Source organism: Lotus japonicus, chromosome 4, assembly GCF_012489685.1.
Source record: "Lotus japonicus ecotype B-129 chromosome 4, LjGifu_v1.2".
Classification (NCBI taxonomy): Eukaryota; Viridiplantae; Streptophyta; class Magnoliopsida; order Fabales; family Fabaceae; genus Lotus; species Lotus japonicus.
Window position 1 is genome coordinate 9424738 of NC_080044.1, and position 27669 is coordinate 9452406.

At 37.4% G+C, this 27669-nt stretch overlaps 4 protein-coding genes across 4 annotated transcripts; 1 reads left to right on the forward strand and 3 right to left on the reverse strand.

Annotated features, from left to right (window-relative positions):
- Positions 1–422: 422 nt before the first annotated feature.
- LOC130709985 (ethylene-responsive transcription factor ERF109-like) lies at positions 423–1443 on the reverse strand. Its single transcript, XM_057559140.1, has one exon. The coding sequence runs from the start codon at positions 1373–1375 to the stop codon at positions 659–661; it is 717 nt and encodes a 238-aa protein (XP_057415123.1). The 5' UTR covers positions 1376–1443; the 3' UTR covers positions 423–658.
- Positions 1444–8318: 6875 nt separating this feature from the next.
- On the reverse strand, positions 8319–13626 carry LOC130715131 (ceramide synthase LOH2). Its single transcript, XM_057565176.1, has 6 exons — positions 13238–13626; positions 11983–12191; positions 10555–10710; positions 9484–9669; positions 9215–9393; positions 8319–8697 (listed from the first exon to the last, which is right to left on the reverse strand). Exons 1-6 carry the CDS (start codon positions 13352–13354, stop codon positions 8681–8683), a joined length of 864 nt encoding a protein of 287 aa, XP_057421159.1. The 5' UTR covers positions 13355–13626; the 3' UTR covers positions 8319–8680.
- A 376-nt stretch (positions 13627–14002) lies between these two features.
- Positions 14003–15388, forward strand: LOC130712251 (uncharacterized). Its single transcript, XM_057562083.1, has one exon. The coding sequence runs from the start codon at positions 14003–14005 to the stop codon at positions 15386–15388; it is 1386 nt and encodes a 461-aa protein (XP_057418066.1).
- An 8311-nt stretch (positions 15389–23699) lies between these two features.
- LOC130712537 (abscisic acid 8'-hydroxylase 4) lies at positions 23700–27663 on the reverse strand. The gene is made up of 9 exons (XM_057562368.1): positions 27357–27663; positions 26928–27252; positions 26347–26496; positions 25830–26078; positions 25618–25707; positions 25293–25371; positions 25071–25177; positions 24185–24303; positions 23700–24080 (listed from the first exon to the last, which is right to left on the reverse strand). Exons 1-9 carry the CDS (start codon positions 27557–27559, stop codon positions 23969–23971), a joined length of 1434 nt encoding a protein of 477 aa, XP_057418351.1. The 5' UTR covers positions 27560–27663; the 3' UTR covers positions 23700–23968.
- Between the last annotated feature and the right edge of the window lie 6 nt (positions 27664–27669).

A 27669-nucleotide genomic window follows, 5' to 3' on the forward strand; every position in this document is an offset into this window, starting at 1 on the left:
ATAGTGACCACTACCATTATTGAATATTTAATTTAGTGACAGTTTTTTCTGCAATAATAAAGGGAAAAGTTAATCTTGAGAACTACCAAGTGTGGTAGAGTAGTTTCTCACCTTATTCCCTAATCAAGAAGTTGAGATTTCAATTTTCAATCTTTATTCATGGTAATTAAGCAAGTTTTATGGTCAATCATGTACTACTTACTATGTCTACGAGTATTAAAAGAATAAGTCATTGTTGGTGTATATCCTAGTATGAACCAAATAAAATGTGGACTCTAGTTTCATATGCTGACCGTACAGTCAAAGTGAACTCCTTACTAAAAATGGATAAATTGTTGTTATCCATTATCTTCTTGTTTTGATGTTTCTGTTCATTGGCCCTGAAGCTAAAACGAGGAAATAAGTTCAGAAATCTACAAGAATAAAGCAACAAACATAGATACAATTTTTATACAAGCAGATTCTTCTGCAAAATTCAAACATTGTGAACTGGATCGTGATTTCTAAGCTTGCAAATTCCTCCCTGAAAAAATCTTAGCCGAAGAAGAGAAAATAGAAATCCAACGAAGCTAATCAACACACTTAACAAGTTGTGCTACACCTAAAACCACACATTACCACCAAAACTAACTAATTTTTTTTTTTTGCTATAGAACAATCAGGAACTGTTACTAAGAGTGTTCCCAGTAACAGAGTCAGAGGAATCTCTAGAAAAATCCATCATCATCATCAGCTGTTGAAAATCCGCATCCCCAATCCTATCCCAAAATTGATCACCATCAACTCCTTCCAATTCCATTCCCTGGTTGATCACATTCCCAGCCGAAGGCGGTGGCGGCGCATTAACCACTTCTGCCTCCGCCGCGTGCTGCTGCAAGCTCATGAGCGACTCATCGACCATTGGAAAATTAAGCTTAGCCCGCGGCCCGCGGAACTCGATCGCCGCCTTATCGTAAGCCCGGGCGGCATCCTCTGCATTGTTGAACGTCCCCAGCCAGACCCGGGCCGCGCGCCTCGGGTCGCGAATCTCAGCAGCCCATTTCCCCCAAGGTCTCTGCCTCACTCCCCTGTATTTCTTCTTTGCCCTCTTCTGCTGCTTCTTCTTGTTGCTGTTACTGTTACTGTTGCTGTTGTTGTTGTTGTTGTTGTTGTTGTTATTGCTCTCTTCTTCCGGGAAGAATTTGCATCCCAAGCATCCTGCAATGTTGCATTCCTTGCAAGTTTCCATGGAGGCAGGTGGAGGGACTATCCGGTCAAAGGTGGTGGTTTGGTGGTCTGGAAAGGCGGCGGTGACGGTGGAGGTGGAGCCGGCGATGACGTTGGTGAGGGTGGCGACGATGACGGAGAATTCTTGCTCGGCGGTGAGGGTTGACATGTTGAATTTGGAGAAGAATTTGATCGGTTTTTGGAAGCGTTGAAAGGTTTGAAGAAGTGAGTGAGGAAGTCAAGAGGGTGAAGAAGGTTTATATACGGTTTGGGGATGACGTGGAGGGTGATTGCCAGCTGTGCACACAGTTCACACACGGGGTTAACTTTTTGGTCATGAAGGAGGATAATTTGGAATTTTTATCACGTGGTGTATTGAATGTTGGTGGTTTTGGTGAATGAGTGGGTCCACATGGGGGACAGCTATGTCACATTGTTGAAGCAACAAGGGATCATAATTTCTTCCTTTTTTTGGTTTTTAAAAATTTAGGGTGCGGGATGGTCTTCCGGTCCAAGGTAGAGAAAACAGTCGAGATTAAAAACTACTTATAAAGACTTATATTTATCTCACTCTAAAAAGACTATTGCAGGGGTTCATGCTTGCGACTGTCATGTATGGACTCTGTCAATGATCATATTTTTTGTCACTAAAAGATGTCTCATTTTCTGCCTCGACCTGTAAAAATTTTACATGTTAATTAAAAAATATTTTGAGTTGACATTTATAAAGGTGGTTTTTAATATATCATTTAGAGATAGAAATTTTTTGTCGGATGAATTTTTACCCGGCTTTTATATTTTCTCTTCAATCTCTTTTTTCTCATTTTTGTCTTTTTCCATTATATCATTTATCTTATCACTTACATAAGTTTTTTTTACATTCTTTTTCTGTTCATATCTCTTTACTAAGTGTAGGTGTATTTAGTGTAAAATAACAATAACAATGTTTTTTAATCGAAAATAACTAATAATAAATTGGATCTTAGTTGTTCAGTATTTTTTTTTTAAATTTGAACATATTACATGACATCAGGGGAACGAAAGCAATAGGAGAATAGGAGAGTTTGACTTTTGACACAGTGCACTTCAAACGCGCGCTGACTAGCATAGTGTACGCTTATTAGTTCTGGAGTCTGGACCATTACCATGTCAAACTTTAATTGTCCATATCATTGGCGGCGTTAGCAAAAACAATTTTTAGATTAATATTTATATATTTTTCATTTTCATTAATATTTATTAAATTCTAATTGAAATATAAAATGTTTAATAACTAATAAGTTTTTTTTTGAAAGTAACTAATAAGTTAATAACTAATACAAATAATGTAAATAAATTTTACATATATATATCTATTTTGATTTCACCATTTTACCACAATCACAATTAAACTAAAATTTGTCCCCAAATGATAGCTTAACTAGTTAGGGCTGGAGGACATACGGGTTGGGGAGGTGAATATCCAAGATCGATCATTGGAGTGTGCAATTTATATTTCTAATTTAAAAAAAAATTAAACTAATTTTTAAAAATCTCAAAGATGTAAGATATAGAAATATAATTGAAGCATCTCTGAAGCGTAAACCTCAAACGCTGATGCGAATGCAAAAGCCAAAGAGTCTGTGAAAAGCGTAACAGAAAACCCTCAAAATATATGCTTTCTCTTCTATGGTCCAGAAGTTAAGAGGAAAAATAAAGGGGGCCAAATGAGAGAGGAGAGAATGATCCGAGAGATTCAGAGGGTGGTGCGGGAGAGGAAGAAACCCGAGCGAAAGGAAGAGATCTCGGTTGTCTGGGAGCGAATGCGATATCGACGGAGGACCTGGCAACAGAGTTGAAGCAAGGCTGCAACGCGACCCCGTCCTCGGAATGATTTTCTTTACATGGAGGCACAATTTCTTAGAGGTGTTTTTTATTTCTAAATTTTAGTTTTCTTTATTCTGATCTGGAGAAATGCTTATGGTTTCATGATTCTGTTAAGTGATGTGTGTTTAGGTGGTGGATAATGTAAACTGGACCATTTTCCTTTTTATTTTATTTTTTTGAGTTATTGGATTGGCATGGCTCAAGAAAGGAATTGTTCAAAAATGTGCAAGTTCTAAACATACGGAACCCATTTCCTTGTCAAAATCCCTCCCCTGCGTTGCGTCCTCCCCTTTTGAGTCTAATAGCACATGCGCTGCTGATTTTGGTGCCAAAACCAAGAATTTATACAACTCATAAACTTAAAGAAATAATTATCCATAAGATGTTGCTACTATTGGTGTTACGACTGAGTTAGATGGTTTTGGTTTCTTCTAGCACACTTCTTGCTTCCTTTCTCCTTTTTAACACAATCAATTTCAGGCACCACCTTCAATAATTGAAGCTACCCCTGCAACTCACCTCATCATTTCATTTTTCTATTTTGATTTTTATTTTCGTGCATCCTACCACTTAGTTCTGATGTGATTTCGTTTAATAAAATTCTATGAATTTATTTTTGTTATTTGGTTCATGTCTGAACTTGCTGCTACTTCAGCAGTATACTTAAAATGAAGGGGATGATATGTTTTTTAAACAAGGATTTAGACTATTTTTTCACCTATTTAGGCCAATATTTAGCATTTGATATTTAATGTGTTCTCTTCCCCATCTTTTTTATCAGTCACTTATTCCACTATGGAAAATGCAGGTGAGTGTCATGTAGAAAAACTCCCAGAAGAATATTTTGGCCTTGAAATAGAGATCAGGGGGTACTCAATACTTGATAATCCATCTATGCCATCAGAGGTGAAAACTTATCAATTTCATCCAATTTTAAACCATAATTGACATTCTTTATTTTTGCTACTTTGTTTATAAGCGTCTTATTTCTTGAGTTCAGGTGAAAAAGTCATGGCTTGATGTACAGCTCTGCAAAGAAGGAACTCAAGATTGTGATGCATCAAATGATACCACGTCAGGGGGATTACTTAAATTTCTAAAGCATAGCAATGAAGAAATGGTATTTGATAAAAAAAATTCAAGCTTATGTCTATTTTTTTTTTTGAATTCAAGCTTTTATATAGTTGTAACATGTTTAATGGTTATTTCTGTTCAAAGTTTCCTAAATCAGCCCTATAAACTACATTGATATGATCATCTTTGTTGGTTTAGTTGAATGAAATGGATAGGGATAAGGTAAAGGAAAGGGAGCGAGAGAAAAGGAGAGGGAAAACTATAGATATGGGGAGAAGGTCAAGGGGAAAGGTAAAATCAGAGAGAAAGAGAGGCAGATAAATCTAGATAAAGAGGCAATTGCATATTTTACAATGTGTAATTTACCCTATCTTCAATAAGTTAAGGTGTCGCTGGGTGTGATGGTCTGTGGAACCATCTTGGGAATAGGTTTATTTTGTGCAGTATGAAATACTCCTAGAGCATCTTTAACACATTGACAGCTAAACACTGATTAACCACCTTATCCCACTTGATTTTTCCTTTACTTTATCCCTACATGGACATTTTCCTTCAATGTTATCAAGGTTAGATTTAATTTAGCTTTATTTAACAAGAGGACCATTAGCTTGATCTATTCCACCGACTTTTTGTTCTGATCAGCTACCGGAAGAGGTTCCACTGTTAATGGCACAGATGTTGATCTACGCAGATTAGGCATGGAAGGTGCTCGAGAGGCGTATCACATTATAGTTATCTGCTATTAACGGTTTGTATTTATGTAAACCATTACGCTTAATAAGAAATATAGCTTTTCTTTTTTACAGGTTAATATCTTCCTCCCATTTTGTAGTCATCTGATACTGTTGTCAATAAAACTGAGATGAATAGAGAATATTGGAATGAAATGATATATATGTTGCACTTGATAAATAAAAATTAGTGCTCTAAATGTTTTAATTCATAAAGAATAACAATTCAATGGATATTTTATTTTCATATAAGCCTTATAGCCAAGTTCATTTACATGAATATGAATAGGGCGCAAGTATTCCACAAGGGCTTTTTTTTTATCAATTCTGATTCAATTGCAATTGCTTCACTATTTGCCCCGACTCTCCAATTATTACATGTTGAGTGATAAATCTATGTAGTTATTGAGCTGTATTTTGGTGCAGATTGTTCAACAATTCAGCCAGGAGCAAGTTGTTATAACCCAAATGCACTGAAAGACCGCGCTCCTTATGCATTCAGTGACTATTACCGAAAGAACCCATCACCTACTAGCTATGCATTGGAGGAGCAGTAACATGAAGAAGATTGACATTATATCTTAAAACTCTTTGATGTGGGCCTGTCATAGAGCAGGGCTCCAAGAGCTGGCTCTAGCGCAGTTCGACCAGGTCAGGCTGCTGAGTTGTTACCTGACAAGTTTATGTGTTCAATATTGATGAATGTTTGTTCTAACTTGCGATATTTGGACAAGGGTAAGCAAGTTTTTGTCTTCTGTTTCAAGTTCTGCTATTTACCTCTTTTCCAAACGCAAAAGATTGGAGGATTCTATCAGCTATTTACAGAAGGAGATCAATGGGATCTATGTGTATTTCCATGATTTCAAGCTATGCTGCTACGCATGATTTAGGAGAAGATACTCAGCATCTTTTTGGTTGTTATCATATTTTGGCCCTATTGGACATGGACTTTCTGAGACTATTCACGGAGCTCTTCATCTTGGTGTTAATATCAAGACGATTACTGGTGCAAAGATGCTTAAAGTAAAAAGAAACCGTGGAAAATGTGAGTTTTCATGGCCTATATTTCAAATTGCTCACAATAAGAGCCCCTACATATTTGAAGCTGATTGTACAACAGAAGAAGTTTGTACAGGTTATAGGGAAGGTTCAACTAGCTGCAGTTTTTCAAGATTTTTGTTTTTGTTTGGTGCATTCGTTTTAGGTGAAGTGAGTTAATTGATTAATTTTAGTGGACTATCATTGTTTTGGTGGGTTTTCACTCAAGATTTTTATCTATTAATAAATATTACTTTTACTTTTGAAAAACAAACATTAATATTTTTTCTGTTTTGTGGTATAGTATGTCTAAGGAAAATTATAAAATGGCGTAGCATTTTTTTAAAATACTCAAACATGCTTATGGCAAGTGAGCAATAATTATTTTCCAATCACCTCCAAATTTGTGTAAGGATTCTTTTGGACTGCTGGAATATAAAGAATGAATGTACTGACAATAGAACTTTATTATTTCAGACTTTTTGGCTGCTGCAATAATTAAGATTTATTAGTCTTTTTGAAGATTAACAATAATGTCATCATCTCAATTAAGTATTCCCTTACGTAGACTAATGCTTACAAGAAATTTGCAGCACAATCAAACTCATTTGAACCTAGCCAAATATTTTAAAGTTTTTGTGCAAAATATTAGCAAGCCTGGCTTGGCATTATCAACATAGAAGAAGGATGGACTATGGAGAAAAGAAAGTCCAACCTTAGATAGGGAAAAAAGATTACATGAACAAAATGAATTATATTGGTACATTTTTAGGGACTTCAAGAGTAATTTCAATTTCTTAGGTAATGTATGCAATTTAATGTTTAGTTAACTGTTTAATATAAAATAAAAATTTTGTAAATTTAAATTAAGGATAAATTGAGAAAACATTAAGAGAGCAAATAAGACATATTAGAGTTCTTAATGAACCTCTTTTAGTAGTCAGGTTCATACAGTGTTTTTTTAAACCTATACAACAATATATTTACATGGTACTTTATATAACTAAAATTTGTATTATTTACATGGTACTACTACTACATTTTGTTTGTAAGTAAACAAAACATCAAAAAAAGTTTAAGAAAACATAATTAAAAAAGTTCAAATATTATAAATTAATCAAAAAATTATAAATATAATAAACAATAATACAAATTGATAAAAAATTTAGTTAAGAATGACTTAAAAACTATTAAATTTAAATAATTTCGCATTTGGAAAAATAAGGGTAGAAACCACAAATAGATAAAGTAATTGTAAACTTTTACAAAATATAAATAAATACATTCATCACAATTTTTTTTTCTTTTCTTATAGATAAAATTATTTTTTCCTTTTAATCCCTAAATTATATTTTAATAAATATAATAAAAACAATATATACACGATAAACTACAATGAAAATCCCCCGTGCGGGTCAAAGTACTAGTCTATAATATAAAGGTAATGGATAATGAAAATAATAAGCAACAAGTTCAAACTCTAATTGAGGCAATGTTTTAAGAAAATGCAACAAATTAGTGAGACAAACTTATTTATAAAGAATTTAATAGATATTTAAATACATTTTTAATTGGCTAAAATGAATTAATAAATATACTCATTGGCTTACAATCAATTATTTATTATATATGATAGGAAAATTTCCCATGTTTGGGAGAGGTGAAGAATTTGAAGGAATTTGTGGTCTTTGAGCTTTTGGATCATTTGGGGGTTGACAATTTTACATCCAATTAAAGTAAAAATTAGAATTAAATTGATTTGGATCCATTTGTGTTGAAAAGAAAGGAAAATATTGAGAGAAAAATGTAGAAACAATATGGAAAAATTGGAATCAAGTGCGGACAATATTTACACACAGTGGTTTGCCATTAATGGGCCAGCCCTTAATGGGCAGCCATTGTCACCGAAGATCAAACAAAAGATTTCTCTTGCATTGACCAAAAAAAAAAGATTTCTCTTGCTGCCAATGCAATTTAAAATAAACTTATTTTTGAACAAAAAACTTACTTGTAGTTGTCTAAATGAACCCAAAATTTGGGATAAATAACTTATCGTCCAATTACAATGAAGATAAGTGAGTTATAATTTATATATTTTCTTAATTAATTTATTTATAATAAATTGTATTGGTCAACTAAGTTGTGGGTTAGTAACTCACATGAGTCATTTAGACAACCCTATTTTTTTGGTACATTTTTTTTTGGTACATATTTTAGACAACCCTATAAACTAAAGGCTTAAATAAGTTTTTTTTATCCTCATTATAGTTAGATTTGATTTTGATCTCTAACATCTAATTTACATGGTTTTTTCCATCTTTGATTTCAATCTCTACTTTATAACATTTCACTAGGTGATATGGATAACAAGTAACGTCACAATTGCCACATCCAGAGTAATCATTGACAAAAAAAGTGTAATCATTGCAAGAAAAAATTTCCCCTTCATTCTCCTTATTCGCTACATTTCATTCAACTTTTGGTTAACTAAACGGGTATGTTTAGGGGAAAAAACAATTATACAGGAATGCCTATCATTTATACAGCAAAAATATTAGAATATAGAATATACCTGAGGATACCTCTACATCCTTTCTACCCAGTAATCAATGAAAAATTTGAAACTAACAAAAGTTTATCCTTCTTCAATTGGTTGCAGTAACCAACTTAACTCCTAGAAATCTACGGACAAGTCAACAGCAGTATCTGCAGAGCTACCACCGAACAGCAAGAACAAAGAAAACTCAACAAAATCCTTCATCTATTCAATCATCGTCTGAATCTGGAAAAAAAAGAAGAAGATTCCCTCAGCTAAAATAAAGAACAAAATTACCAGATATGATAATGAAAAGTAAAGATCTGTAGATGCTGGAATCTGAGTGCAAGAACTAGACACATTTGTGATCATAACAAGTGGCAATAAAGGATTATGTATGATGATCAAACATTCAAACCAATCTAATACATTGATTGATGATAGTAGAATAATCATAAGCATGTGATAAACAGGAAGGGATAGATCGTAAGAATGTTTAGCGGTTTAGCTCTATACCCCTAATCTTGATCCTTGATCATTATATATCTAACATAAGCAGGTCTAATATTCTGCACCAGGCAAGCTCATATTATCAGAATTCAGATTTTCATGAAACTTTTATTTATAATTTAAATAGTGGGAGGGAGTAAGAATAACAACGGAGGATATCCCTGATAGAGGAATGGTTCCTGAACAAAAGAATATTAGAATATAGAATACTCATAACTCAATCTGTAATTCTGTATTGATGAAACTTGCTTACCTGATCTAATATCCTCACCAACTGTTCCTCTATTTTTCAGCTGTCTACTGATCATAGCACATATGAGCATCCACCAGTATATATGGAAGATAAGCAGCATGATGAGCAGTGTATTAAACATATAGTAAAGTAACGTGTCATAACTCTGTGACAGGTTTAAGACCTTCTGAAGATCAATGCTGGAAAATGAAAACCCAGTGATGAGAATATGATCAATAAGTTCCTCTCAAAATAAAGTCAAAATAATTCAATAAAATACAATGACAAACCTTGTTGCTTTAATAACCCAAAATGGAAAGAAAATTAGCCGTAGTATGAGCCATGAAATCGCAAAGAATGCAAAACACACACTTGCACCAAATTCTCTTCCAGAATACTTGAAAACTTTGGCAGCTTCTAAGAATACATCACTTCCATCATGAAGGGCAAGGATTATGGAGCCAATCCTGAAAAATCTGTAAATGCAATGTGTGTAAGTTATCACTTCATAATCTCTGTTTTGATGTTAATATCATATTTGCATTTTGATTATCTAAATCACCCAACCCAATATGGAAAATCCTGAAAAAGTTGAAGAAGAGAGAAGACAGAAAAAGAACACTCTAAACTATTTCAGAAAAAGCAAGATCTATCAAGCACTTATCAGCTATATTACAGTATCTGAACATTTAACAGTTATATTAAGTATTGGAAATGGATAGTTTTATTTCATAAATCAGAAACTCCAATCATAACATTAGATTACAAATGTAAACCAATGCACCAGCAAATAAGTATTGCACAAAATTCAGAGTAACTGGGATGCATGTTCTAACATAGCTAAGGGCATCTAGAAATTTTCAAGAAGTAATATATGCTGCTTAATATATGCTATAACAATGGAAGATTATATAAGAAGGCCACATGATACAATTACCAAAGTTCTTCAATACAATCAAAAGTAACTCTAAAGAGGGCATAATTGAACGGATCTCCATCCAGTAAATTAAAGAAAGTAAAGCATGAAATTTCAGGAAACTACAATGGTTTAAAGGACCATCCAGAAATATTTCAAAATTCAGACTTAAAAATTGTTGGTCTTAACCATACTACCAACCATGATGAATACTTAAGAGACAAAACATCATTCATGTCCTAAATTCTATTACAGATAAGTTATAAGCAATTTAGAGCCTATTAGAGTTTGCTTATCAGTAATGAGCATAAAATATGAGCCACTTAGTGAGAAATTTCATGCTTTGGTAAAAGAACAAAAATAAATAAACAAGTTCCAAATTTAAGGTTTATCTAGAATTGGCATGGTATACTCTTTAAATTGAAAAAGGAGGCCAAGATATTACCCTGTTAGATATGAGCCACCAATCAGTAAAACAGTAACTACATGGTGAGTAAACATCACCGAAAAATCCTTCCTTCGAGTCTCCCATGTGAGAATAGCAGCAATGCTATAGGTGTAGAATCCACATTGCAACATGTAGTAAATCACTAGGGGACTCCTGGGATAAGAAATGAAGTAGGATGCAACATAAATTTAGAATGAAAACTTCGTTTTACGAAAATTTAAAACAAGTACAATATTCTTGTAATTTTCATCCTAAGCTAAATCACAAACTTTCCCCATGTGAGTTGACTTCACTGTCAATGGAACGAAACAGCAATCAATGAAATACCATCAGAAGATGTAAGAAGTAAAATTAATCATACCCAATAAACTACAAACTATTTGCATTGCCCATTAACGAATGGACCAATGGAGGAATATATCGGTCTATTGCCTTGAAAACTTCTGATAATTACTTTGTCATATACTCAGTTGACTATCAAAACCAAAAACTAAATTTAGGTCTCTTTGAAGTTCTTAAACCAAAATGGACATGGGCCTAATATTCAGTTTCAAGTTATCTCTCACACTCAAATTTCTCTGTTCCATAATAGTTGCGTCAACTATTCATGCATGTCAAATAAATAATCTAATTTTGTTAGGTTGAAGGGAAATATCCAAATATATGCTGCTTGTGAACAGAGTTTTCTGAACTATAAATCATGTTTAGGTCTATGTCATGAAAAAAGTATCCATAAAGGCTAAAGCTCAAGTTGTTGGGTGAAAACACAAATAGTTTTACATTATACTTCTAACATACCCCCACAAACAAGACCCCATTGGGGTTGAAAAGTTTGGACAATGCACATGTCCATCTGCCTTGTGCTGAAATTAATTTTTTTTATTAGAAAAATGGAGTTACAACTAACAAGGACCAAACTCCACACCACTTGAATGGTCATTGAAGCTGTGATACCATTTTGACTTTGAGCAAGGCATAACTCAACCTCAAGTTATCTCATAAGATGAGGATTGCCAAAACTCTTATAGGCTCTACTTATATCTCTAGTGGATGTGAGATCTCAACACCCCCCCCCCCCACCCAAAACTAGACATCTGAAGAGTGAAGATCACAGGATGAGTTTTTTCATTTATTGCACTAGGATAGACATTAATATCATGTCATCATGAACCAACTATCCCAAAAGTTTAAGTTGTTGGGTGGAAACACAACTGGTTTTATATTATATTTCTAATTATCTGAACTGTATGAAGAGTATTAAAATGTAAAGAAAATCAATAATGACAATACTGGAGGCCTTCCAAATAAACATATATACAGACAGATCAGGTTGCCAGGACAGGATAGATGCATGTCACTCATTACATGGGGAAAATTTTGTATTAACAAGACTGATTTATTAATCATGCTACTTAAATTACTTACTTCAACTCATGATGTGGCCAGTCTTTGAAGTAAAATTTTGTATCAGTGAACCAAGGTTCAAGGTAGGTAATTTTAAGAATGCAAGCTTCAACTGAAGCGTAGTATGTTAGCTTCCACAAGGACTCTGAGCATTTTCCAATCTTTACTTGCATTTCCTTAGTAATCCGTGAAGGAGCTCTACCTCTTCTCAACAGCCTGACGGCCAACCTCTGTAAGCCACAAAATATTTAAGGAATCTACTTTATAAATGGTACTAACATTCTTTCTGAATAAATGAATTCAACAACACAAGATTCGACACAGTTGCTTCACAAAAAAGGATCTTTTATGAAACAGAAAAATGCCATGTTTATGCCATTAAAAGTCTTATAAGATCATCCTTGCCGACGTGCATTGCTAGAAAACATTTTAACTATCAAGCTGAAACACCATAATGCAATCTCGCTAAACTCTGGTACTCTCTTTACAAAACAACAGATCCATCTTCTCATCATATATGCTAAAATGTGTCTCTACCTCACCAGCCACAGCAAAACATTACAGTGTACAGCACTCTTTTCCAATGTAGAATTCAGAAAAATGCTATTCTTATCCTAATTACAATTTTCTTTCTACCTCCCCTTGTTCTCTTGGTCAAATCAGAAACTAAATTCTATCATGCCAACGAATCAAATTGCACCGTTTCCCCAAAGCAGACACAAGACGAAGCCATAAAATAACTATCGAATCAAGACATTACCATTCACCATAATAATTGCGACTAAAGAACAAAGAAAGGAAAGAAAACAAGCAAAATGCACACTGATTGATACATCAATTGAAAATCTAGTTAACTGCTCATATACATCATATATTTTGTGAGTCATATAACAGAAATAACAGAAAATCAATGCTGCATTAGAATATTTTCCTAATCTTGAGCTTTCAATTGCACAATTAACAAGCAAAATGCACACTGATTGATACATCAATTGAAAAATCTAGTTAACTACTCATCATATGCATCATAAATTTTGTGAGTCATATAACAGAAACAACAGAAAATCAATACTGCATTCAATTGCATAATTAACTCAAAGTAACAGGTTCATTTAAAGATCCTTTAACTAACACTAATCAAGACCTTAAAAGAAAACAATAACCAGAATCAAGAACTAAATTGCATCATTTCATTCCTTTTTTGCTTCTCAAATTTCTAACAAATTACAAAACCGAATCAAGAATCAGAAGAAATGAAGCAGGGGATCGATCTTACATGGAAGACGAATTTGTCAAGAAAGAATCTGGCTCCGAAACAGGCGAAAGCGAAGTAGATCGCGAGGGAGAAATGCGAAGCGTGCGGCACTACATTGTCGCTGAAGATGGAACCCATGCTACTACAATGGAAGAAAATCCCTATAAATCAATCAATCAACGAACAAGATCATGCGGCCAGTGAAGAAGAATTTTCACCCAATCGCGATGAATTGGAATGAGATCTGGTTTTCTATCGAGTTTCGAGTTTCGAGTTTGCGATGAGAGGAGAGGGTGGAAAGTGTGAGCGAGAGAGAGGAAACACGAAGAAAATGGTGAGGGTGAGGGTTTGTTTGTGACTTTCCTTTTTAAATTCAGCTTCTTCTGCTTTTGTTCTTCAGAGAATCATCATTCTTCCCAGCTCTTCAATTTCGTTTTTCTTTTTTTTTTGGGTGTGGGACCTTTCATCACCCACACGTGGCAATATTGTGCTCGTTGCTGCTTTTATTATTTTTGGAAAAGGGGAATCTCCATTAAATTCTTCACTTAATCTTTTATATGAATATTGCTTTAAACCAATGTTTGTAGAACCGGATCGAACCGGTTAGCAGTTCAATGGTTGGATGAGGTTGAACTGAGGTCGAACCGGTGAGAATGAGATTACATTATAATTTTTAACTAATTGTGTATATATATTTATAACAAAATATTTTCACAACCAAAAAAGCCAGAAACCAAAAAATCTACATTTTTGTGTGAGAGAGAGAGAGAGAGAGAGCTTTCTGTTATGGCGGCGCCGGAGAAGCCCCCGGAGGGGGGCGGTGATGCTCCTGCTCGCAGGCCAACGTTCAGAGAAATGGTGCTTGGACGTGTGGAGAAGGAGGCTGGCTTAGCAAGGGAGAGGGTTGATCTCATTGCCAACAAGCTGGTTCGGGTAGAGTTTGAAGAGGGAAAGAAGCACCTTCCAAGGGTGTTTGTAGCTGATTCAGTGATTGATAACTTGAGCACTGCTTGGAAGGATTCGCTGGTGGTCAAAGTACTTGGCAAAAACCTGGGATATAATTTCATGAAACAGAAGCTGAAAGCCCTATGGAAGCCAAAGGGTGGTTTTGAGATAATTGACGTTGATCATGGGGTGTACATGGTCAAGTTTGATCTTCCAGATGATAAGGATACGGTTCTTAACGGTGGCCCATGGATGATATTTGATCGGTGCTTGGCGGTGTCGCTTTGGAGCCCAGATTTTATCACGTCTGAGACGCTGGCTTTGAAAACTATGGTCTGGTTACGGTTCCCAGGGCTGAACCTTGCATATTATGATGAGAGCTTCTTATTTGCTCTTGCTTCTTCGGTGGGGAAACCGATCAGGATTGACGTGAACACGAAGGCGATGCATCGTGGCCGGTATGCGCGGGTGTGTGTGGAGGTTGATCTGAGCCAACCTGTCGCAACACGGATATGGTTCAGAAACCAGTGGATTCGCGTGGAGTTTGAGGGCTTACGCATGATCTGTGATCATTGTGGATGCTATGGGCATCTCACCCGTAATTGCCCAGGTACACAAGCAGCAGAGCCTGCGGTGCAGCGGCGTCCGGCGGCGGCTGCAACGTCGGAACCTCCCATGCACGAGAAGCCAAACCCTAACGCTGGTAACGCGAACGCGGGTCAGCAAGAGAAGCCGTGTGACGGCTGGACAGAGGTGAAAAAACGGAAGGAGAAAATCAAGGGGAAATCAAATTTGAATTTCAAAAAGCCACCTCAGCATAATAAAAACGGTGGCACAAATCAGAAGGAGAAAAATAAGGGAGTGCAGGTCCATAATGAGAAATTGCCAAAATCACGTGCTGCAGTTTTGGGGCGTGATAATTCTTTGGCATCTGGTTCCATTCTTTCCTTTTCCGCGGGAGAAACTTCACCAGTCCTTACTCCTTTGAAACGACGCCGGAGCAACGCTGGTATTGTCTTCTCATCTCCAACCCCGGTCCCCAAGAACGGTGGTGCGCCGGCAGCGAGTGGAACACCACAAAATGTGGTTCGAAGTCTGTTTCAGGCGAAAAGCATGGACATGGAAGTTGCACAGTGTGAGCTCCAGGAGTTGCAGAACTCGGCGGTGACTACCATGAACACAAAGGAGCACCCACCTGATGGCACCGTGATGACCGGAGGTCAGTGATGATGTTGCCCTCCTCTTGTGCGCCCCCTACTGTATCTCCATGATTGAGTTTAATGATTTCTCAGTTCTGGCGTGGAACATAAGGGGAGCAGCGAATGTGTCGGCAAAGCGACATGTTCGGGAGATTCTCCGGGTTAACCACCCAACTCTTGTTTTCTTATTGGAGACTAAGGTTCCTTTTAGTGCTGTCATGAGTTTTTGGAAAGCGGAGGGATATGTCCCGGTTCATGTGGAAGAAGCCATTGGCCGCTCCGGTGGCATTTGGTGTTTGAAACAGAAGTCTGTGCCCTTCTCTTTTTCTGTGGTTGAGACGACTACCCATGCAGTCACGATTCGAATTGATGCCCTCTCTTCCAGTTGGTTCTGTACTGGTGTTTATGCAAGCCCTTCTCCAGCTGCTCGGGTGTTGGGATGGGATTATCTGAAGGGTCTTAGACAGCGTGTCTCAGGACCTTGGATGTTGACAGGTGATTTTAATGAGACTCTGCTTCCTTCTGATCAGAACCGAGGTGTCTTTTCGGCGGCTAGAGCTGATAAGCTAGCGACTGTGATTGATGACTGTGACTTGCTAGACATTCACCCCTCTGGTTACCGGTTTACCTGGGCCAGGAAGCGAGAGGGGGAGCCGTTATTGTTGAAGAAGCTGGATTGGTGCTTTGTGGATATTCAGTGGCGGAATATGTTCCAAGAGGGAGGGGCTACGGTGTTGCCTCGCCGTTACTCGGATCATCACCCGTTGCTCATTCGGTGTGCCTGTTTGCTTCGAGGACGAGGTCCGCGACCCTTTCGTTTTGAGGCGATGTGGGTTTCCCATCCAGCTTATGAATCCGTGGTAGCGTCGGCTTGGGGAACTTCTATTCCGATTCACTTGAACCTTGATCAGGTGCGGCAGAAGTCTTTGGATTTTAATAAACAAACTTTTGGGAATATTTTTCAGCGGAAGAGGGAGCTTGAGAACCGTCTGAGAGGAGTTCAGCGTGAGCTGGAGCGGGTGGACTCTGCATCGTTGCTTCGGTCTATGGTTCAGATTCAGCAGGATTTGGAAACCACCTTGAAACAAGAGGAGCTTTTTTGGTACCAGAAATCTAGAGAGCAAGTGATCAAGTATGGTGACCGCAATACTCGCTTCTTTCATACTCAGACAGTTGTCCGCCGGAAGAGGAGCAAGGTTTATGCGCTGAACTTGCCTTGTGGTGAATGGTGTGAGGATGAGGAGGTGCTGAAGAGGGAAGCCCGATCCTTCTTTCAATCTCTTTTTTGCTCCTCCGAGAGCACCCGGGTGAGTGCCCTCACTTCCTCTGCAGTTGCTGGTCTTCCTGATGTTGCTCGGCAAGCTCTTTGCAATCTGGTTACTAAGGATGAGGTGTGGACAGCGCTTTCTCACATGGGCTCTCTGAAAGCTCCTGGGCCGGACGGTTTCCAGGCGCTTTTCTTTAAGCAGTATTGGCATATTGTGGGTGATGATGTGTGGCATATTGTTCGGGATGCTTTCTCGCATGGTTCCTTTGACCCTGTGTTAGCCCAGATTTTGATTGTGTTGATTCCGAAGGTTGACGTCCCTACATCCTTCCGGGAGTTTAGACCGATCAGCCTCTGTAATGTGCTCTACAAGCTCATTACTAAGGTCATGGTCAATAGGATACGACCTTATCTCCATGAGATTATTGGGCCCCTACAGAATAGTTTTATTCCTGGTAGGGGGACAGTTGATAATGCTATTGTTTTGCAGGAGATCGTTCATCATATGAACCGAAGGAAGAATCGCAACATCATCTTCAAATTGGATCTAGAGAAAGCTTATGACAGGCTTAGCTGGGATTTCTTGAGAGATACCCTTCAGTTCTTTGGCTTCCCTGCAGCTTCTGTGGACCTGATTATGTTCTGTGTATCTTCATCATCTCTTACTTTATTGTGGAATGGGATGAAGTTGGATCCTTTCGCTCCGTCCAGAGGGTTGAGACAAGGCGACCCACTCTCTCCCTACTTATTTGTGCTGTGTATGGAGCGTTTGGCTCTCGTTATTCAGGATGCTGTGGATCATGGGCGCTGGCATCCGGTCTCTATTTCCGGTAATGGTCCTGCTATTTCCCACCTTTTCTTTGCTGATGATGTTCTCTTGTTTGCCAAGGCAAAGGTTTCCCAGATGCAGCTCATCCACAAAATTCTCAGTGATTTTTGCTTGGCATCGGGGTTGCGGGTCAATGTTGCCAAGTCTAGAGCCTTTGCGGGAGTTGGGGTGGAACGTGCTAGGAAGGCCAGGATTCTTAGTGTGACTTCTATTCCCTTTACTTCCCACTTTGAGAAGTACTTGGGTTTTCCCATCCTGAAGGGGCGTCAGAAAGCGACGGATTTTGATTTTGTGGTGGATCGGGTGGCCAGGAAGCTAGCCTCGTGGAAGGGCAAGCTTTTGAACAAAGCCGGAAAAATTACTCTTGTCAAATCTGTTCTGAATAGCATCCCTGTGTACCCAATGCAGCTCCTTTGGTTCCCTCAATCTGTTTGTGACCGGCTAGATGGGATGGCCCGTGACTTCATTTGGGCTCGTGGTGACCGGCGAGGCATGCACATGGTATCTTGGCGTAAGATGTCTATGCACAAGAAGCATGGGGGCTTGGGCATTCGTCAGGCTCGCCTTTCTAATGTGGCCATGCTTGGGAAGCTAGTTTGGGATCTTATCAACTCTTCCGACAAGCTTTGGGTTCGTCTCTTGCGGGATAGTTACTTCCCTCATACTAGTTTTCTGCATGCTCCAGACAACCGTGGGTCCTTACTTTGGAATGCTCTGTTGCGCACTCGAACACAGCTTCGGGAAGGCTTTGCTTGGCGGATTGGTGAAGGTAATCTCTCCTTCTGGTATGATGACTGGAGTGGTTCGGGTCCGCTATGTTCCCTGGTTCATTATGTTCACATTTCAGACACCAGTTTGCGTGTTCGTGATGTGTTTCGCGATGGGGCTTGTGATAGTCGCTGTCTTGCCACTCCGCTCTCGGTTCATGTCTCCCAGCTGTTGGGTTCCCAGTTTGTTTACACGCACTCAGATCATGAGGATTTGATGGTCTGGTCGGAGTCTGTGGATGGCGTTTTCTCTGTCTCGAGTTGTTATAGCTGGCTGTTATCACGCCAGTTGGGTCCCATGCAGCCTGTTCCGTGGAATTGGGTGTGGAAAGCGGTTGTTCCGGAGAAGGTGAGAGTTTTTTCGTGGCAGGCGATGCATAACTCCCTCCCTACCGCTGAGATTCTTCATCACCGTGGGGTGAATATTCCTGTCCTTTGCCGCCTCTGCAATATGGAGCCCGAGTCCCAAATTCATTGCTTGCGAGATTGTGGTGCAGCTCGACGGGTGTGGAGTAATTTGGCCTTGTCGTTAGCTTCTGATTTTTATTCAGCGGGGTCAATGGCAGAGTGGGTGGCCTCGGTTCCTCGAGCTTCCGCTGCATCTTTGCTCCTTCATGCGTGGTTTATTTGGAGAAGGCGATGCAAGTTTGTCTTTGAGAACATCCTTGAGCCTTGGCAGCTAGTTCTCCACCATGCTGCTGGGATAGACCATGTGTTGCGCGAGAGCCTGGTTGCGATGGCCCCTACCCGTGAGCCTCGCTGGGTCAAATGGCGGGCGCCGCCAGATGGTTGGGTGGCTTTGAATTCTGATGGATCTTCTCTTGGTATCCCAGGGCGGTCAGGAGCGGGTGGCGTAGTGCGGGACGCTACTGGAACGTGGCTGTTTGGTTTCTCTGCCTTTGTTGGTGTCTCTGAAATTCTCAAGGCTGAGCTTCTTTCCATCCTCTTTGGGTTACGTCTCTGTTGGGAGCGTGGTATGCGACATGTGATTGTTTTCTCGGATTCTCAGTTGGCTATCACTCTTCTCCAGCGAGGTTGTGGGCGTTGTCATGCTTATGCAGCAGTGTTTGACATGATCCGAGAGCTTCTTGGTAGAGTCTGGCATGTCCGATTTGAGCATATCCTCCGGGAGGGGAATGCTGTAGCTGATTTGCTTGCGAAGCAGGGAGCTACTGGTGACAGACGCCTTAGCGTCTTGGAGAACCCCCCGTTGGATGCCATCACTATGTTGGCGGAGGACTACCGTGGAACTCACTTCTTGAGGCGTTAGTCCTTTTTTCGTTTCTTTAAGCAGCTTTGTACCCAAAAAAAAAAAAAAAAAATATTTTCACAAAGATATAACATTTTACATTACTTTGGTGTAAATAAATTTTTAACCTTTAACAGTATTAAGTTTCTAATTCCTTGTGAAAAAAAATTTGTTGAGTCCAATATATAAATTTTTCTTTTAGTGAAAAAACAGCCCATTTCCTTCACTCTTTTTTTGTCTGAACGATTTTTCATTTGTCACAAAGACTATTTCATCTCTCTAGTATGTACTCTTATATTGGGCTTGGTCCAAAAGTCTAAGTAACTATGAAGGCAAAGGGAAATCACTTTCTAAACCCTACAATAACGTGCTGAGAGAAGGAATTTCTTATATATTTAAAGGTTTAGATCTTCACATGATTATGTCATGTGAGAATTAATACATGAGAGGATCTAAATCCGGATTGGTCATAATTGCTATTAGAAGTTGAGATAAAATTATACTCGGGTCGAACCTAGTATAAGTCCTAATTATACTGTGTTGTTTAGGGTATAACTCCCTGTGTATAAGTCCTAATTGGGTGAATCCTCTTTTTTGAAAGCTAACTGGAATATAACTAGTAAAAATTTCATGATATTTGTATGGTTGGTTTTGTATCAGGTTCAGTTTCAAGTTTCCTCTATTCCTGCTGGTTGTATCATGGAACAACTTCGATGCAAGATTTTTAATTTAATCCAAAAGTGTTCAAATTTTATGGAATTTGTATTGTTAGAAAGCCGATTTAAAGAGAGTTTTGAAAAGATTTTGATTGAGTAGATTCCTTTGTGATATTGATGCTTCAGAAAGTTAGACATAGGGGAAGTTATTCCCACCATGATGTCTTTGTAGTTGGCGGACAAGTTCATTAAGCATCAAGCACCCTTATGAGATTGCTGCAAATGTCTTGGTAAGAGTTGGTAAGTTTGTACTCCCAATGAGCTTTGTAATTCTGGATATAGAAGAGGACTCATAAGTCCCTCTCATTTTGGGAAGATCTTTCTTGGCAACCGGCAATGCTAAAATCAATGTTGTCAAGGGTCTGTTATCTTTGAAAGTGGGTGAAGAGAAAAAAAAGTTTTATGTTTTTAATTTCGAAAAACATCCAACTTCTGAGGATATTTTTATGTGTGAAATTATTGATGAATTTGTGAATGATGAATTTTCAGGATTGCAAGGAAGGACCCTTTGGAAGCAATAATCATGGAGGGGGTTGAAGCTGGAAGAACTAGAGCAAGATGAGGAGGAAGTCCTCGAAGCTGTGCATCAAATGGAAGCTTCTGAATATCTTCCATTCAATAAAGTATGGTTTGAAGAATTGAGAAGAGATGAGGAAGTTCCTAAGCAAGAAAAAGAGGAGCTGAAGCCTTTGCTCCCTAACCTCAAGTATGCATTTCTTGAGGAAGGTAATTCTAAACCTGTCATTATAAGAAATTCTCTTTCTCCTCTTAAGGAAGAGAAGGTTTTGAGAGTTATGAGAGAGTATAAGTCAGCTTTGGGTTGGAGAATCAGTGATATCAAGGGCATAAGCCCCGCTGTTTGTATGCACAAAATTCCTTTAGAAAATGATTATTAATCAGTTGTCCCGACCTAGTGAGATTGTAATAGGAAAGGGAAAGACGATCAAGGAGGAATTTACTCATCATCACCCGATTCTCCGCAAACGAAGCTACCAAGCTTCTTCTATGAAACAATGATGATTTAAATACTTTAGGGATTAATAATATTGAAGTTTGTTTTTTTGTTGGGGGAGACAGATGAGCACATGGACCGAGGAGCAAGACACTAAAAGTTATCGACGATACATCTTAACTCAAAACCTTAAGGCATTAAGTTTATGTGTCACATCTCTTATAAAGTCTTATTCTTACTCATACTTAACTAATGTGAGATACTAATTCCGCACTTGAATTCTCAACACTTATAAAAAAAAATTGTAAAAGGAAAAGGGAAAGAAGATTAGGGAGGGATCTACTTGATAAATTGTGATATAGACCATAGTTGGTATCACATGAACTAATACGGTTGGAACCACAAAATAAACTCTTTAGAAAACCATTTTTGGCCCACTATCTAAATGCAAAGACGAAGTCGAAGTGGCAGTAGCAGTAGCTTCAAATTCTCCATCCAATCCATTACAGGGTCCAATAATGTGATGTACAATTTTGGTCCCCGCTTCTCCACCAAACCTGGACAAGCTTCAAGCCCTACAAAAGGTTTTGGATCCCTCTGGTTCAGGGCATCAGCCTTTTTAGTAGCCAATTAGTTAAAAACACGTGGTTTTATCATAGTCACAACTCGTGACTGCTATGTGAAGCAACATGAATGCTCAATCATGCAAACGGAGCCACATTGAATTAACTTGGGTTGATGAAAGTAGATTGATGTAGTGGTTTAGCATTTCGTTTCTTAAGTAAATGGTTAGAGAGTTCAATTTCCAACTCTTGTGAATGAATTTTTTTTAATACTTTATTAATCAACTCCCTACTGCTTAGTGCGCTAAGCGTAGTCTCATAGTTATCAGTTGTGAGAATACCTTCATTAATTCAGGCTACATACATGGTAATTGTATTTGGTTGATCATATGTGCTAATTGTGTAATTTTATTTAAGAAGTGCTAGCAATACACCCAATCATATTCATTGTGATTGATTTATTTTTAAAAAGTGAATATTTTTTAAAGTCAATACACTTTCAATAAAACATTCACAATGAGTGTGTTTTGTCCTTAAAAGTGTGTCTTTCCGGCATTTCTCATTTTATTTGAGGAGTAGTCGACAACAAGGGGTGCTAGCAACACTTTTTTATAAACACAAAACTCAACACATTTCTTGTTGTTGATTTATTTTCTGAAAGTTGAACACATTTTTAAGAAGTGAGAGAAATATACTAATTTTCTTAAAAATAAATCATTGTGTTGGAGAATGAATTTTAAAGAGTATATTACTATGGTGATAAGTTGGAAAAAGTTAGAACCAACTTAAATATTAAAAAACAATGGTAGAGCAGAGATAAAACACCTCCAAACTATCAGGCAGGGTGTCAGTGACATGCTGAGGAGGTCAGCAGAGGCTCACTCTTGGGTATAAACGCCGGGGATTTCCCATAGGAGGGGGTTGCCCACCAACTGAGATTTTACTGACTCAAGGGGGTTCGAACCCTTAACCCATGGGAAGGTGAGAATTGAACCTAGAACCCTAAATCAGTTGTGACAACTCATGTTGGCTAAGTATATAAAAATCGGTCCTCACATATTATTATAAAACAAAATATTTAATATCATTTATTTATAATATGTTACTTATATCTTAAAATAAATTTTGCAAGAAAGTCTATTAAGTAAAATAATTTTTTTTCTCCATTATAAACAAAGCCTTATTAAAGATAAATTTTGCTTTCTACTTTCACTCCACTGGAAATCATGAAACCCATTTCAAGTGAATTTCAACCTTTATTGAAAGACACCTCTACTTGTCGGATTCTTTTGCTACTTCTAGATTAAGGAAATCTGCAAATTCTAAGCCCATTTTAGTGTTATGATAATACTGCGTATCTAATGTTTCATTGTTTTCTTAAGATCATTAGATTTGACACCCCACTCATTAGAAATGTCACCCCACTTACGGAAACTTAGTTTCCGAAATATTTCAGAAATAAGGTTTCCGCAGCATTTTTTCACTCAAAAGTGGGGTGTTACATGTATTTTACACTACAAATCACGAATTAATTTCGGAATCTAAGATTCCGAAATAATTCGAAACTTAAAAATCCGAAAATAGGGGGTGTGAAATCTAATAGTTGGGGTGGCAAATCCAGCTTCCCTTTCTTAAAGGTCACATTGTCAATGGGCCTTTAAGAATTTATGATGAGGGACAATTATGTAACTAAACTTCGTATGATAGGCCCATAATTCATCTGGAAAGTATCATGGGCCATGGGGGGACCATGGAGGGTGCAGTCCCTGAAATCACTAAACAATAAGCATGAATTCAATTACAAAAGATAAGTTTTTTTTTTGAAGTTTAAGTACTGTCTATTTCAAAAGATAAGTTAGATCCCGAGTGTGAGTGCAAATTTAAAAAAAGTTGTATGTTGGGGGAGACATTTTTGGAACTGATTTACACACATCACAAAACAAAAAAGAAAATTACAAAAGATTCTTGGACCATTCAATAAAGCTCATAAAAAATCATGAGTTGATAATATATTCATTACTACCTTTAATTTTACATGCTCAGATTAATTAATGATGCTAAGCTAGATATGCCACCCTGTACAATAGCATAAGTTGAGGTTAAATATTACTTGGAAGAGAACCAAGGGAAATAACGTAGCCTCACTATAAAATAGGAGGTTCTAGGTTGGGTTAAGGTGGAGGAAATAAGATTAGGGAATTGGGGTGGCAAGGAATAATATCTAAATTATTTCTTATATATGGATACATGAAGATTTTTATATAATTAAATCTTCTTTGAGTCTAATTCTTTTCTCCAAAATTTTGCTGGTAGACCATGCTGAGGGACTGGGAATGGGCTATATTGAATTCCACTTTGATATCCCACTACCTCCCACCTGCCAACAAAATTAATGAACACAACTGAATGAGCACTCTGTTGTATGTATATAAGATATGAAGAAATGTCAAAATTTGACAAAATGATAAGTTGAAATTTCACCTGAATTTGGTTACTAGATGGTGAATCAGTATCAGCATGTTCAATTTCGCAAGCTCATTTCCTGGACAAGAGTGCACTCCATTGCCAAATGGCATGAAAGTATTGGGTTTTGGTGCAACCTGCATTCACCCAGATTTGAAATGGTATTCAGAATCACTAACAGATTTGTTCTTTTAGTTTTTGTAAGACTTACCCTCATCGAATTGTATAATCACATTCTAAATCTATCTTAAGGAAAACATTTACATGCCCTAATGAGTGTTTCTTACTTAGAATTGACAAATAAATAAATAAATGATTGTTTAGTGTAATAAATGATATGTCATAATAGGTATGAAAAAATTCGTGAACTATGCATTTTTTTTATCACACTTGTGATAATTTGTGATCGTTTTTAGCCGTTACAAATTGCACAGTAGTTTATAAAAAACAATTTTACTCTGCATTTTGTGGTAGTTTAAAACCTTGAACCGCCACAAATTTCAGGTGTCGCATAAATTTGAGTGTTCATGAATCAATGTCTTGAAATTTGCATTTAAATGACTAACAAAGAAAAGATAGTACAATGCTGTAAATGAGAGAAGGCATGCGAGAATTTTCTTTATCTTATCTCTAAAACTGAAGTTATATGTACCCATTTAGTATCTATTTTTTCCGACCATCCATAATTCCATATAAGCTTATAATTGTTAGTATACATTCCTAATTCACACCATTTAATTGGTGGAAAAAAAACCAAAATAGAAAAGAAAACCTGTATCCATGTTAAATAATTTGATTTACCTATATTAGAATTATTTATAGTTGGGATATTAAGTTAAACTTTCCTTATTAAAATTTTGTTTGACTTTGATGCACAAACTCATTATTGTTAAGCATAGCCTACCTCAAATCTTGATTGGTCAAAATTGTGAGGAGCAGGGAAGAATTCTGGATCATGGTGGATGTTCCTGAACAGTGGCATTACCTTCCAACCCTTTGGGATAAGACATCCTTCAGTTGCACGAAAGAACACTTTAGAAATGTGGGAAAAAATAGAAAAACCTTTTGAAATCAAACTTTCCATAAATGCACACAAGGAAAAGGATATTCCGTCTCAAATTCTCACCTTTGTACACCACATCAACCGTAGCTTCCCTAAAGGTGAATGATATGATGCTTGACATCCTCAGGCTTTCCAATATTACCTGCAAGACACAAGATCATGCTCATTACATTCATGAAACACTAATGTTACCTTGATGTACTAATGACTCATCCCTACCGAGTACCGACACTCAGAGTGAGAAATGTGTGATGAAAACAACGAAAAAGAAAAGTTGATCTAATTGAGATAGAAAAGAAAATGAATGTGAATATATCAAAATTGTATTTGTCATCAAATGCATTTGCAACATATATACATAAATATATATATGTCATATATGTCATACCCTATACGTAATTGGCATATTTCTGGTTTGACCCCATGTCAATGGCATTTTCCCTTCTTCATTGGATTCATACAGTGCCGTTTGCTCTGTCTGCAACACAGTTCCATTGATCAATTATTAATAACTATTGAATATTGATCAATGTCAACACTTATGGCCTACATTGATTTTGAAAATCTTTTCTTCTGGTAGAGACAAACAACAACCCTTACTTTTATTGCTTCAAGAAGTTTCTGGTCATCATGAAGATACTTGAGAATCCACGTTAGAACACTTGCTGTAGTATCTTGAGCTGCAAATAGTACCCCAATTACATTATCAGCAATTTGGTCATCATTCAGGGTTTGTCCCTTTTCATCCTTGTAGTTCAGCAAGTCGCCTAATAGACCCTTCTCAATCAATCTCTGCTCCTTTCTCTTGCAAATTATCTCACTTATAATCTCCCTGATTCTCTTCCGTGCCTAATTTTTTTTTTCCATTAAACAGAGAAATTAAAGATTGAGAATCAGATCCAAATTCCTAAACATAATTAAAACGAAAACTATTGATAATTAAGCATACACTTTCCTAACACATACATACCGCTTTGTGGAAGTTATTAACACCACAATTGGTGTGGATAAAAACCGCCACAAAGCAATATATCTGAGAGATGTCTAACAGAAAATGTATGTCTATGTATCATTAAAATCTATGTATGATTAAAATGTTGCACTTGATGAATCTTACCAAGAGTGCTTTGGAGTATGCAGTGCCAGGTATTCTGGTTGGGAAAGAATTGTACCCTTTCTCAACTATGCGATAATTTTCCTTAAGCTTCTCCCTATAATAGCCTTCCAAGGTCCCAAAGACAGAAAGTATACCAATATTGAAAGAGAACTGCCATGGGTAAAGAGAAGCCATAAGTGTGAAATCCAATCGTGACTAAGCAATAATAGAGGCCCCATAGTGACATGAAATTTATGAGGAAACAACCAACAAATGAAAACAAAATTTAACACTATAAAGTATAAGTAGTAGAAAACAAAACTTAACACAATGAAGTTGAAGTAGTATCAATTTTTTTTCTAACATCCTCAGAAAACAATCTTATTTGAGCCCTGAACATTTATATCCTCATCGGGCTCGCTCTATCAGCACAAATTTTTTTTGCAATCACACTTGAGACCTTGGTTTGGTTAGATGAATCAAACATATATTACTTGAACCAACTGATATTGTCTGTCCTGAATCATTAATTATTGTGTGACACAGATAAACCGCTGCAAAATGAGGTTCACAAACAAAAACACAAATCCAATTGAACCAACCTTTTTCATTTCTTGGAAAGCATTAATGGCCTGTCCAGCAGAAACCCACGATTCCAAGGAGGAAACCACCTCAGTTTCGATGTCGGGGATGAGTTTTCGAATCGTTTCAGGAGAAAGTGAGGTTTGGACAAGCTTCCTGATGCGAGTGTGGTAGTCTCCTTGGTGGAAGAACAATGCAGCAGGGCCAATCAGCTTCTCCTTGCTTTTGGGGTATGTTGGCTTGAACAAGTGAGCATGAGTCACCAGCACAAACCTTGCACCTTCAGGGCTAGCCAGCATCACACACGGACACCCTAGAATGTGTGTTTTAAAAATTTCCCCATATCTGATCAGGAGTAAAATCAAGTTATTAATTAGCACCAACCACCATGTTTAAGAATTAGTATAACACAAGTCAAATTAAATGTAACTGATTATGTAGGAATTGACCTTTTCTGTTTTGAAGCAAAGAAGATGTTAGGGTCCTGAGAGTAGAGTTGAAGAGTTTCTCCAATATAAGGCCAACCCAATGAGCCTGGTGGAAGCTTAGGCTTGGTTATGTGTTGGTTTTTCTTGAGTTTCTTTATTAATGGATACAAAAAGAGTGTTGAAAGAAAGAGGAAGATACAAACAAAGACAGAAAAAATGTCCATATATGTAGCTCTTTCTCTACGAATTCCCGCTGTTGCGGGTGAAGTAGAGTGACTAAATGTGATGGGTGGAATGAATATGGTAGCTATGGTTCAAAATCAATGAATGATCC